The 13233-nt window shown below is 40.9% G+C and overlaps 1 protein-coding gene across 1 annotated transcript in view; it reads left to right on the plus strand.

The window, feature by feature from the left end:
• PIK3C2G (phosphatidylinositol-4-phosphate 3-kinase catalytic subunit type 2 gamma) overlaps window positions 1-13233 on the plus strand; it is a 262202-nt gene that overhangs the window by 141759 nt on the left and 107210 nt on the right. The window contains exon 20 of the mRNA XM_067558969.1: window positions 9884-10064. Coding sequence (XP_067415070.1) covers window positions 9884-10064 — 181 coding nt within the window. The remainder of the gene's footprint in view (window positions 1-9883; window positions 10065-13233) is intronic.

A 13233-nucleotide genomic window follows, 5' to 3' on the forward strand; every position in this document is an offset into this window, starting at 1 on the left:
CACAATTCCATTGACTTCAGTGGAGCTACACATACTTGCACTAGGGTTGAGTTTAGCCTTTTATTTATATGGCTTCAAAATAGGATAGCCACAACTGCTTTATGGGTCAAAATCACTGCTGAAGTTGCGGGTGTTGGGTCGGCATATTCCACTGGTGAACTTAGCACCTCCCCACTCATTCATTACAAGCCTCTAATGCAATTGCACCTGGGGAGAAGACAGTCCTTTCGGATATACCTGGATTTCAATTCATGATTCACAAATTGACGGTGACCTTTTACAGTGGTATGTGACCTGTAGCTCTCAAGCTTGCCTGGGAGAGACATTGCATGACATTCTGACAATAACGTGGCATTTACCCTACAGAGAAAAAAAAAGTCAATTTGAAAGAAACATGGAGGTATGAGCCAGCAATTATACGGTAAGATGCTGGTGGCAATGACATAGTTAGAACCAGACTTCTCAAAACTAGCGTCAGACTTCAATATCATATTTCTCAGTGAACTCAAAACAATTTTGCCTCATTCAGAACGTTTATTCAGTTCTTAAAATCTTAAATGTAACAAACTTGTGTGATGAAGTGGGAGGATTTTCATAATGGGTTTCCTAGTTTCTCAATAATTTGCATGAGTGTTGTGTGTGTGTGTGTGTCTCAGGTTCCCCTATGTGTGGCATGTTTAACGAGGTGCAGGCAGAGAGTGTGTGTTGTTTCAAAGGATCAGGTGTGATCTCGCTTAGCAACCAGGAACCCAGACAGTACCCTAGAGATTGGGTACCGAGTGGCCCACCCCGTCATGGAAATCAGCTGGTTCTGGCCAGTGGAAGAACGAAGGGCACAGGAGAGAGGACCCCAGTGACCTGACCAGCCAGTGGGGATCAAAGGATGGAAAAGAGAGGGGGCCCAGGTGACCTCTTTGCCTGGGATCGAAGACAAAGGATGAAGGCGGGGCTATTGGGGAAGGTGATATAGGAGGATTGACTGGAAGGAGGGGTCTGGTAGACTGGGACCTGAGAGAATCCTGAGCCACTTGGATGGGGGACAGACCCAGTTGGAAAGTGCTTAGAGTTTCTAGGCCCAAGGGCTCTGAGAATTTCCTGTGCTGTGTTCAGACATTCAATAAACCCCCTTCTGTTTTATGCTGGGTGAGAGTCACTGCATTCTAGAGATTGGGGTTGCATTGTATCCTCTGGGTGTGGAGGTCCCAGTGGTCCAGAGTGAATGGACTCGCTGAGGTGGCCCCCAGAGAGAGAGACAGAAATGCAGAAAGCTCAGAGATATGGTGTGAGGAGGCAGCGGGGCCAACGGTGCCTAACCCCAGGAAGAGAGTGCAACCTTCATGGAAGTCTGTCATACCGAAGGGGGTACTCCGAGGGAATATAGAGAGCCCAGGAACACCGGGCCTGTGAATCTGTGACAATTTGCTACACATGCTTTTTGTATTCAGGATACGTTTCATGCTTCTGTGGCTCCTCCTGGTTCTGTTGATGAGGAATTGATTCTTCAGATTTTAACAGTTGAGGCCACTCTCCATTTGGAAATGAGCCTGAGTTTCAGAATTCATATTTGTATTACAGACACCCCATAGTTTAGGAGCGTTATCCCTAGAGTTTTGTTCTGGCACTTTATTAAGATGGGGCCATTAGTGAAACTTGAACCCTGATTCAGCTTCTGAACTTGCACAAAGTTCAGCAATGTTTGGATGCAGATTTTGGTTTGGAACAATCACTAGTGCTGTTATGTTGGGTTTTTGGGGTTTTTTTGGTATTGACTTGCTAGTGCAACAGTGGTTTGCCCAGATGTTAATTCTGTTCTGTCTGTTTAACTGAGGATTGGCGAAAGGCAACCATTCTTCTGACTGCCAAATAAACGTTGTATGCCTAAAGCTTAACTATCACATCTAATATCTATTGTGCAACAATGCTTCACTGTTAAAAAGTCATTGACATGAAGGCATCTGTTCTAGGTTATATTTTAAAGGAAATTAGCCTACTATGAATAGAAATGTCATGACAATTTTAAAACAAAATTTCAGTCGAAACAGATGTATTTTTTTGGTTAAATGTTCAAAATCAGTATTTTGAAACATGGACAAAAGCGTGCTGTTCTAGCATATGAGAACCAGCAAGTGAAACTGACTGGTGCAGTTTCATTGTCTGAGCTCTGTGAAGTGCCAAAAGTATACTGTTGTTGTGCACTATTAAACATATTTCATATTCCATCCCAGAGTGATTCATCTAAAATATTTTAAAACATTAATTTTAAACATTTAAAACATTAATCTAAAACATCAGCATTTAGTAGGCAGTTAGCCAGATAGCCTCAACAAGTCACCATTAATTCTCTCCTTTCCCTGTGAAAAGAAGGATGAGGTCTAAAATGAGCCAGACAAGATAGAACACTTTTCTGCCACTTCTCTTGGGACTCCATCAGTTTGTGCATGATGTAAGTTTTCATTTGAAAATAAAAAGTTTGTAGCCTTTCTATGTGATTGAATAACCTCTCAAACATGAAATGGTGCACTGGTGTTTTCCTAAATCTACAGATAATGCCTGATACCATAGTTCTGAGACAGATGACCTGACCATCTCAGCTGTGCATTGACTCTGAGGCCTAAGGAAAACAAAATACATGCCAATATTAACTTTCATTTCTGGTAACTCTGTCAGGAACATCCTGCCTATTTGAGGTGGATAACACAGAAGTTAGAGATGAAAAAGATAGGGGTCATATAGTCAATTTACCTGCCAATGTATGATTGTTTCCCACTATCTATTGTTTACCACTTCTCCCCAGAAATGTTCCCCAATATGTTAGTTGTTATATAGGTTTCAGTGGTTTAGACTGTTTATTTTTGTCTGTCTTTCTCCACTGTTGCTCAACTGACTGCTATATTCCAATAGCTCTATACAGAATGGTGGAGGGCACCTCTGAGAATCAGCCAGTTTTGTCTCATCTGTTAACTGGTCTTATGGTCTTGCTTTCTACTAATCCATAATCTCCCTCCCTGTGTGTGTGTGTGTGTGTGTGGTTCCTCTCCCCCACCCCAAGTTATCTTTTCCAATGTTTTTCCACTTCTGGAAGCATTGCCTAAGAGGTTGCACACCAAACTGGTTTTGAAGGGGGCAGGAGCAGGTCCACAGAGGGAGAAATTTGCATATCCCTGCCTTCCAGAACAAGTGGATGTGTCTCCCCTTTCCTTCTCTCTGAATTGGCAGAAGGCCACCCCATGAGAAGATCAATTAACAACTGAGACAAATTTGGCCTGTTCTAGGTCTGTACTGCATGTCTAGAGATACACAGGTAGAGAAGTAGGCAGGGCATGTGTGTTTATAAAGATCTTCAAGAGTCTTTAGACTCTATAGTTTCTATATAGTATATGCTATATTGATACCTTTATCAAAGGGATTATTCCTGTTATGTTTGGCAGGGAGTTCATGATTGTAATTAATTCGAAAGGAACCTTGTGGAATCTAAGATTCCCTCAGGAGGAGAAAGGAAAAACTAATAAGAGTATAATCTTAAATGGTTTACTTGCAACTGGGTAATTAGTAGCAGAGAGTTGCTCACTCTTCCACACGGCCCTTCCCAGATGTGCCGAAGGTACTACATTTCTGAGATTTATTTGTCACATCTCTGATTCTAATGTCTGTGAGCAATGTGCAATGGGACTTAACAAAACTCGATCTTGTGCTCATCCCCACTGGCCAACCACCCCCTCATTCCATCCTAGCATATGTTCTCCCAGGTTCTTATTGAAATTCAGATTGCTCTCTTTCTTTTCTTATGTTTAGTGCATGGGAACATGCCATAGCCTGGTGCATTTTGAAAATATCAAATATGTCTTGAGAGTGTTGCAGGACATGCCTGTAAATACTAAGGTGATGACTACCTTACACATGGGGCCTATACTGCTCTGGAGAAACATCCATTTTGGATGCTAACCTAATGAGAAATACTGGGGACTGTGTGACATCATTTTAAAGCATTCCTTGATAAAATAAGGTGTGGAGTCCTGCAGTAATGTCCTTTCCTTCTCTAACTCTCCGTGTCTCCAGCTGAGTAAAACAGAGATTAGAAAAAAAGGAGCACTCTATATATTTACAATAAAACTTGAGTAATACCATGGTCAAAACATTCAGAAGTGACTAGTGATCTTGGGTGATCTTGAGTGATCTTGGGTTTTCAAGTGCCCAACATGCGGCACCTTAAAGGGCCCTGATTTTGGGTATGAGTGCACTCAGAACCTTTTAAGTCCTCATCAACTGAGACACCCAGAATCACTAGTTTTGAAAATGGAAGCATTTGTCATGTTTTATTGTGTATGCGTAATGTATGTGCTGGTATATACAGTGGATATATGGATAAATACACCAAACCAACTTATTAAATAGAAACATTAATTTGTCCTTATCACTGCCTATGACTCTTAGAAGTTTTACCAACCGTGCCTCACTTACAAACTGTGGGCAAATTGTGTCTCTCTCGTCCCTGACATCTGCAACCCATAGTAGTCTATTTGGGAATTGTTGCTCTCCTTTACCGCCTAATTGAACTTCAAGTCAGAGTCATTCCTCTCCTAGCCTCCTTGTGACATTCCCCAGCCCTTGATCTATTAACAGTGAGTCTTTGACCTCCTGTCCTGCTCTGGTCAAAGTCAAGTATCTAAGTAAGAGATGTGGAGATTGAAGAGTCCATCCATAGAAGGAGAGCTCCATCTGTTTGCCTACTGCTGGTCCACAAGGACCCTTATATTCCAGGGTTGGTTCAGGGGTTAGTTCTAAAATGCAGCATTCTTTAGCAAATATCAGCGGCTGAATGTGAGGTTTTCCTTGCTTCACAATCTCTGACTTTGAGTAATTCTAATTATAGTGTATTCCTATTGGGACAACAGTCATTAGTGTGTCCAGTGTTATCTTGGAAATGTCATTCATGTCTTGATGATTATTTTCATCCTGTGATCTCATAGGGCACAGCTGCTCCTACCTCTGTCTGGTTCTTAAACAGCAATGGATGAGTGAGGATGTGTGGGCCAAGCAGCAGTTGAAGACAGAATTACAATTGCTTGTTTGTTCAATTGCAGAGTAAACATAACAGCAAAACCCAGAATGAGTCATCACATTAAAGGCTGACCTTTGATATCCATCTTGGGACTGCTTTTGTTTTGCGTTTATAAAATGAAGATGAAAGTCAAATCTAGTTAATCCCCAATCATTTTGCAAATTAAGATCTGTACAGTGGCTTTTAAAAGCACATCCATGATGAGTGAGTGATAGGGAGTAGCACTGCGTGAGCTGCAGTTGCTGGATATATTGTGTCAGCAGAGCACTGAGCTAGACAGAATCTCTCTGAAGGGATACTGCAGGGAAGGAGCACATTCAATTTCAGCAACTGCCACGTGCTTTAAAACTGTGCAGCATGTGTTCTCCTGCAGTGCTGGCCTCCAGCTGTTGCAGAAGTGGAGGGCATGATCATGGCAGCTGCTCCACCTTTCTGCACAGCTTGGATTTACGGAATACAAGATCAAGATTTTGACTCTTTCCCTCTCCTCTGCACCCCTCTTCCCCCCTCCCCCCGACTTATGCATGAGCAGCTGGAATCAGGTCCTAAACCCCTTTTCAAGTTAAAAGAAACATTTATCAAGGATGTGCATGTGCTAACATTATTAGAGCTTACTTCTTCTGTAGCTTGGCCATAATGATAAACTAAAAATGGATCAATTAGGTTGATCTGTCCTATACAGGAAGTCTCACTATTTAAAATAGAAAAAGTTGTTTTTCCTGGTTCTCTCGCTGTATGGGAAATTCCAACCTTGAATTAATTAAAGGAAAGGAATCTCAGTACAGTGTATTTAAGAAGAACAAAGGTCACTGAATCCCCAAAAGGAATACTTAATGCAGGAGAAAGTAGCCCTCATAGTTTCTTTAAATTGCTACCATAAGAAAAAGGGCCAGCTGAATTCAAATGATTTATGCTCTCAGGGCCAAATTTAGAAACAAATATAAGTGGGTATAAAGGATTCTAAAATGGTATAAATTGTAGTGTTCTGCCCATTCAGTGTGTAGATTACACTAATTTATATACCCTTAGATGCCCTCAAATATTTTTTTTTCTACATGGCCCCTGCCTCCTTCAGCCCAGGATGCACAGTGCTCAGGGAATGAATCAAGATCGTGTGTATAAAAGGAGGACCTCTTTCTCATTCATTGCATTAGTTGGAATGTGTGTACCACTGTAGTTGTAGTACTGGAACAGGGACCTGCAGAAAGAGAGATGACAATCTCATGGTTAAGGCAGTGAATGTTACGCTGGGGAACTGGATTCTATCTCTCCCTCTGCTATGGAGTTCCATGGCCAACAGATTCAGTAGTTGTGTGTTTCTCATTTTCTGGGTGCCTGAATCAAGACACTTGACTTGAGATTTGCAAAAGCATTGTGCATTCATAATTGCAACTGAATTCACTGGGAGCAGTGCTCTGAACAAATAAAGTGCTATCAAATAAAGTGCTATAAAATTGCTCTGAAAAATCAGGCCTTAGGCATCTCAAAAAGGATATCCAAAATTATCAGACACTTTTGATATTAATGTCTCTCAACCTCTGTTCCCAGTTGGCAAAATGGGAATAATAATACCACCTTACCTCACAGGCATTTTTGGAAAATAACTTCATTAATGTTTGTGAAACATTCAGATACCATGGTGATGAGCACCATAGAAAAGCCTATTAGGAAATTAATAATTCTGCCTTCAGAGCAGGTTTTGAATAGAGTGCAATTAATAAGGCCAAGGGCCAGACTTTGAACAATGAAGAAAATAAAATATTGAATAGGTGTTTGTTCACTTATCGTCATACAGCCTGTGCACTGATGGAAGCAGCTGTCAGGGACCTGAGCTTAAATGCAGATCTGTTGGCTCCTTGTATCCAATCAGGCAGGCCAATCTGTCAGGTGATTCTGCGGCTGCCCAGCAGAGCTCATTAACCAGGCTGAGGCTGAGCTGGCTAGCCCAGACTCAGCTGAGGGAACTAAAGCCAACAGTTCCTGACAGCAGTTGTTCTGTGGGGAAAAAAATAGGTAATTAAAGACTGTATCAGAATGCATATGCACAAGGGAGCTGAAATTGAAGGTTGAACAGGCATCCTTTATTCTGGCATTTCCTAACTTTTGAATGCTTGACTCTGCAACCTTGACATTCTTTTAACAACTTTTTTGTATGTAATAAGTACATGTTCAAGTTGTCTGAGCCGAGAGCATTTTCTGTTGCTACAAGAAATATGAACAGTACCTCTACAAATGTAAATATTCAATTCTGAGAGACAAAATATCATGGTCTCTTTTGAGGAACACTTTAACCAAAGCATGTTGTCATGTCTGTCCTTTCACCACATCAAGTGATCTAACCCCACCCATTGAAACACATTTTTTTAAGGGAAATGTCATGAAAGATAATGAACAACATCCAAGAACTATGAAAGGTGAAATTCACCCAATTGCAGAGGGGCAATAGAAGATTTACACTGTCCTTTCCCCTCAGTGGTACATTCGTGACTCTGGCAGTGCAGTCATGCAGAGATATCTTTGCCCATCATGTGGCAGGGCTGTATATCCACTTTGAATAGGTCAGTGCAGAAGGGGGTAGGGACAGTCCCTTCTGATTATACAGATTCAGTGGACAAGCAGGGGGTTGTCATCCAGTTCCTAGGCAGGAACAGCAGTTCCCCCAAAAAGCATACCTGCAGGAGTAAATAGTTCCTTGCTTCAGTCCAGTATTGTTACTCGCACAAAAGCTATTTACTCTGGTTTCATGCAAAGGGTGAATTTTGTCTCCTGTAAGTCAGGTAAGCAACAGCTTGAATTGTGCCAGCAACAATCATGTTCAAAAAACAATTATCAAGAACAGTTCTGCTAGAATAGGGCTGGAATGGTTTCACTGTTCAAAATGGACAGTGATTTCTGAGAAACACCTATTCTGGTTACAACTGCGCTGAGTCACAGTATGGAATCTAAGACATGGTCTTTGAACCTCAGCAACTCTAGCTAGCATCAGTCATTTGTGCACAAGCTGTTAGAGTAAATGAGGATGGCAATAGATGCTCTGCCTCTAAAAAGCACGGAGTGAGTCAGTGTGCTGGAATTTACCTCCCCCAAGATAGTGTGCTGACAATTCATATTCTCTTTCAGCCCAGAATATAATTATTTGTTTACAATACACTATACTAAGAAGTGTCATTTCAGACTCCTAGGGGAAGAGAAGATGACAAACTTACTTCTCATATTTCTTCCTTTACATGTCTAGGCATTACTGGCAGAACACTACAGGTGCTTTCAGCGTTTGCAGTGCTTACAAACCTGTAAAAGTTCAGATTCTTTATGCTATGGGGAAGGTTTGTCAGAAACCAGCAAATGATATTGCTCTATATTGAATTGTCACTTTGTGTGGGTGGCAGAGGAGGCTCCAGGGGGAGCAATTGTCTTCATAAAAGACAGCAAAGAGAACAAAAAAAGTCAGCAGGGAAAAATATGTAAAATCTTTATATTCTTCTTTTCTTCAGTTACATTTAAACACAGATCACAGGCTGCAGTAGTCTTCCTGCAATGCATTGACAAAAAGGGGCATAGTTAAGGTTCACGAAGGTGCCCCAACTCATGTTCTGACATCTGTGCTGTAAAATCTTTTGTCTGCTAATGTGTGTCATATTAATATGTGTATATATGTTGTTTCCTTTAACCCTTAAAAACTGATTAGGTTTCAGGTGGGCAACCTCTAATAAATAAAGCTGTTCTTAGGGGTCAGTGGCCAGGTCAACAGGGGAAGCTAATCTGGCGATCAGACAGGGTTACTGGCAGAGGGGGGTTTTGGGAGGTGGGGTTGTGGGAGGATCAGGAGGCTGGGAATGGTCTAGTGCTGCTTATGGAGGGGGGAAAGGACAAATCAGGAGATGGGCAGAAAGCTGATGTCAAATGAGCTGTATATCTACACAGACTCAACAAAAAGATGATGTTTTTCAGTCAAACTAGCACACACCAAAACCAGCTTAAATGATCGTAAAGGTGTTGAACATAAAGGTGGATGTTTAAATTTGGGGGGGGGGGGGGGGGAGTTTCCAATTAAGTTAAACAAATCAATTGAAAAAAAGCATCTTTTTATCCCATGTGGACAGGGCCATGGGTGGAGGAGAAAATTAGATGAGGCTCAAAAAAAAAAAGTGCTTCTCCATGCCCCACCTCCCCCTGTCTTCTGTCTGTATAATATATTGATGACGGCTCAGGTCATAAAGCTTCCCCAAAGTTCAGCAGCATCAGAACTGTGTTTTTGGTCTGGACCCATGTCTGACAAAGAAGAGACAGATACCATGGGTGCACTTAAAAAGTTAATTCAGGTTTTAGAGGTTTAATCTATTTCAGGAATATTCCCTGCACTGAAAAATAGTGAATACAATTGAAACTGAGTAGTACCTTTCAGACCAATATGAACTTTTGAAATGTACCCACTGTATGTAAAGTCTGTTTGTGCATGTGCGAAGTTGCTGGGGTTGGGAATGTGTGTACGTGTATAAAACTGGACAAAAGAAAGTAGAAGATATATTCCTCTGACAAACGTTTCTTGCAGAAATAAGAAGCAAGTCAGAAACTGCACTGTGTATGGCAATAAGAAATAGCAGGTTTCTATCGATTCTATACGCTTGGAATCTCATTAGTTATCAGATGGAACTTGACTACTGCCAACAAATAAACAACATTTTTTTCATTCTCTCCTGTTAAACTGCCCAAAGCCACCAAATACAGATTAGTCTGGAGTACGTTTATTGTTCTTGCTAGAGGTGGTATAAAAAAAAAAAAAACAATCAGTTTTAGGTACACAATTTTTTCCCCTCCTCCCTTCAGGCTGTTAAAGGATGCAGAGAATGAAGCTCATTTCAAAAGCTGGTATCAAAAGTTACTGGCTGCTCTCCAGTTCTGTGCAGGAAAAACCTTAAATGATGAGTTTTCTAAGGAGAGGAAACTTATCAAAATTCTGGGAGATATTGCTGAAAAAGTCAAGGCTGCCAACGACCTCAAAAGAAAGGTTTGTTAAGAAATTAATTTTTTCTTCCCCCCTCTCCTTCTTTCTAAGTTTTGTACAAATAACTTTTAATTTTGAAGCGATGGCACATTGCTCCTAAATTGCCCTTTGTTTTAGAAAATAGCTTTTGAATGAAAAGTCCCCCAAAGTTTGTCCTATTCTGCATTCATGTAAAAGTTTACTGATTTGATTCCTTTTGTGGGAGGAACATAAACTCTGCCCACTAATTAGCATGTGCATAAATCCCAAGGCTACGCTTCCTAATCATATACAGTGGGTACCATTCCAGTATTCCAGTTTGCCTTGGCAAGCAGATAAACACCTTAGTATTTGTGGTAGTCTACATACTTAGCATAGTGGCCACTTGGTTACTAAAGAAGCAGTTAGTGTTACTTAGCTGATGTCTAAACTTTCTTACTGAGATCTCAATCAGACAGACAAGAGAGCCAAATAAAATTAAGAACTATCACTACATGCTATCCGAAGAGTCTGAACTCTGTTTTGCCTCTAATAAGGACTCAAGGATTTTAAAAAGAAAGACAGAAAACTTAAATTCATAGACCTTGAGGTCAGAAGGGACCATCGTTATCATCTAGTCAGACCTCCTACACATTGCAAGTCACAGAACCTCACCCACTTCTGTAATAGACCCCTAACTTTTGGCTGAATTATTGAAGTCCTCAAGTCATGGTTTAAAGACTTCAAGTTACAAAGAATCCACTATTTACACCTGTAAGTGATCTGTGTCCCATGCTGCAGAGGAAGGGGGGAAAAGAACCCAGGGTCTCTATTAGTCTGACCTGGGGGAAAATTCCTTTCTGACCCCAAATATGGTGATCAGTTAAACCCTGAACCTGTGGGCAAGACACACCAGCCAGACACCTGGGAAAGAATTCTCTGTAGTAACTCAGAGCCCTCCCCATCTAGTGTCCCATCACCAGAGGTTGGCGATATTTGTGCTAGGAGTCACAGATCAGCTACATGCCATCGTAGGCAGTCTCATCACACCATCCCTCCATAAACTTATCAAGCTTAGTCTTGCCAGTTACGTTTTTTTGCCCCCACTTTTCCCCTTAGAAGGCTGTTCCAAAACTTCACTTCTCTGATAGTTAGAAACCTGCATCTGATTTCAAGTCTAAAGTTGGTGGTGGCCAGCTTATAGCCATTTTTTGTTGTGTCCACATTGGCACTGAACTTAAATAACTCCTCTCCCTACCTGGTATTTATCCTTTTGATGTATTTATAGAGAACAATCATATCTCTCCTCACCACTGCTTTTGGTTAAGCTAAACAAGCCAAGCTTTTTGAGTCTCCTCTCATTAGGTGAATTTTCCATTCCTTGGATCATCCTAGCAGACCTTCTCTGCACCTGATTCAGTTTGAATTAATCTTTCTTAAACATAGAAGAACAGAATTGCACACAATATTCCAGATGAAGTTTCTCCAGTGCCTTATATAATGGTACTAACACTGCCCTGTGTCTACTGGGCATACCTCACCTGAATCCTAGGACTGCATTAGCCTTTTTCATGGCTGCATCACGACTCAGTCATCCTGTGATCAACCAATACACCCAGGTCTTTCTCCTCCTCTGTCTCTCCATCCTTAGAGGTTTTTAAGGCCCAGCTTGACAAAGCCCTGGCTGGGATGATTTAGTTGGGGTTGGCCTTACTTTGGGCAGGGGGTTGAACTAGATGACCTCCCTTCCAATCCTAATATTCTGTTATTCCAATTGATACATCCCCAGTTTACAGCAAAAATTCTCGTAGTTAGTCCCAAAATGCATGACCTTGCACTTTGCACTATTAAAGTTCATCCATTTCTGTTATTCCAGTTTACAAGGTCATCCAGATCATCTTGTGTGCTATTCGGTCTTCCTCCATATTGGCAATAACTCCCAACTCTGTGTCATTCGCAAATATTATTAGCGCACTCTCACTTTTTATGCCAAGGTCAGTAATAAAAATGTTAAATCAAATTGGTCCCAAGACTTATCCTTGAGGAATTCCACTAGTAATCTTCCTCCAGGTTAACACTTCACCTTTCAGTATGACCCATTGTAGTCTCCCCTTTAACCATTTCCTTATCCACCTGTCAATTCTGATATTAATCCCCATCTTCTCCAACATAACTAATATTTTCCCAGGTGGAACTGTATCAAATGCCTTACTGAAATCCAGGTAGATTAGTTCTACTGCATTTCCTTTGTCTAAAAAAATCACTTATCTTCTGAAAGAAGGTCAGGTTCGTCTGGCATGATTTACCTTTTATAAAACCTTGTTGTATTTTATCCCATTTCCCATTTACCTCCATGTCCTTAACTACTTTCTCTTTCAGTATTTGTTCCAAAACCTTGCATACAATTGAGGTCAAACTAACTGGCCTGTAGTTTCCTGGAGCACTTTTTTCCCTCTCTTAAAAATAGGAACTAGATTAGTAATTCTCCAGTCATAGTCTATGACCCCTGCGTTTACAGATTCATTAAAAATCCTTGCTATGGGGCTTGCAATTTCATATGTCAGTTCCTTTAATATTCTTGGATGGATTTAGTCCCATTAAACTGTTTGAGTTTGACTTCCACCTTGAATGTGGTAATTTCTACTTCCATATCCACATTGCCACTACCCCTAAACTCTTCATTAGTCTCATTAAAAACCTGAGGCAAAGTATTTGTTTCAGTGTTGAGCCATGCCTAGATTATTTTTAATCTTCACTCCATCCTCAGTGTTTAGTGGTGCCACTTCTTTCCTTGTTTTCTTCTTCGTCGCATGGCTATATAGAACCTTTTATTATTGGTTTTAATTCCCTTTGTAAGGTCCAACTCTGCTTAGCTTTTGTCAGATCTCACTTTATCCCTACACTTTCAGACCTCCAAGAGGTAGCTTTCCTTGCTGATCCCTCCCATCTTCCATTCCTTCTAGGCTTTCTGCTTTCTCTTAATCAGCTGATTGAGATTCTTGCTCATTCAGCTTAGTCTGGAGCCCTTCCCTATGATTTTTCCCCTTGTTGGGAATGCAGGCTTTGGCTTAAAGTATTTCAAAGCCTCCTCCACATTCACATCCTTGAGTTCATCAGTCCAGTCCACTTCCCTAATTCTCTGATTTTTTTAAAGTTAGCCATTTTGAAATCAAGGACTAGTTGCAGATCTATTTTTGTTAATCCTTACATTTAA

The sequence above is a fragment of the Emydura macquarii genome, unplaced genomic scaffold (genome assembly GCF_026122565.2).
Source record: "Emydura macquarii macquarii isolate MOO-44397 ecotype Brisbane River unplaced genomic scaffold, CSIRO-AGI_Emac_v2 contig_2205, whole genome shotgun sequence".
Lineage (NCBI taxonomy): Eukaryota > Metazoa > Chordata > Testudines > Chelidae > Emydura > Emydura macquarii.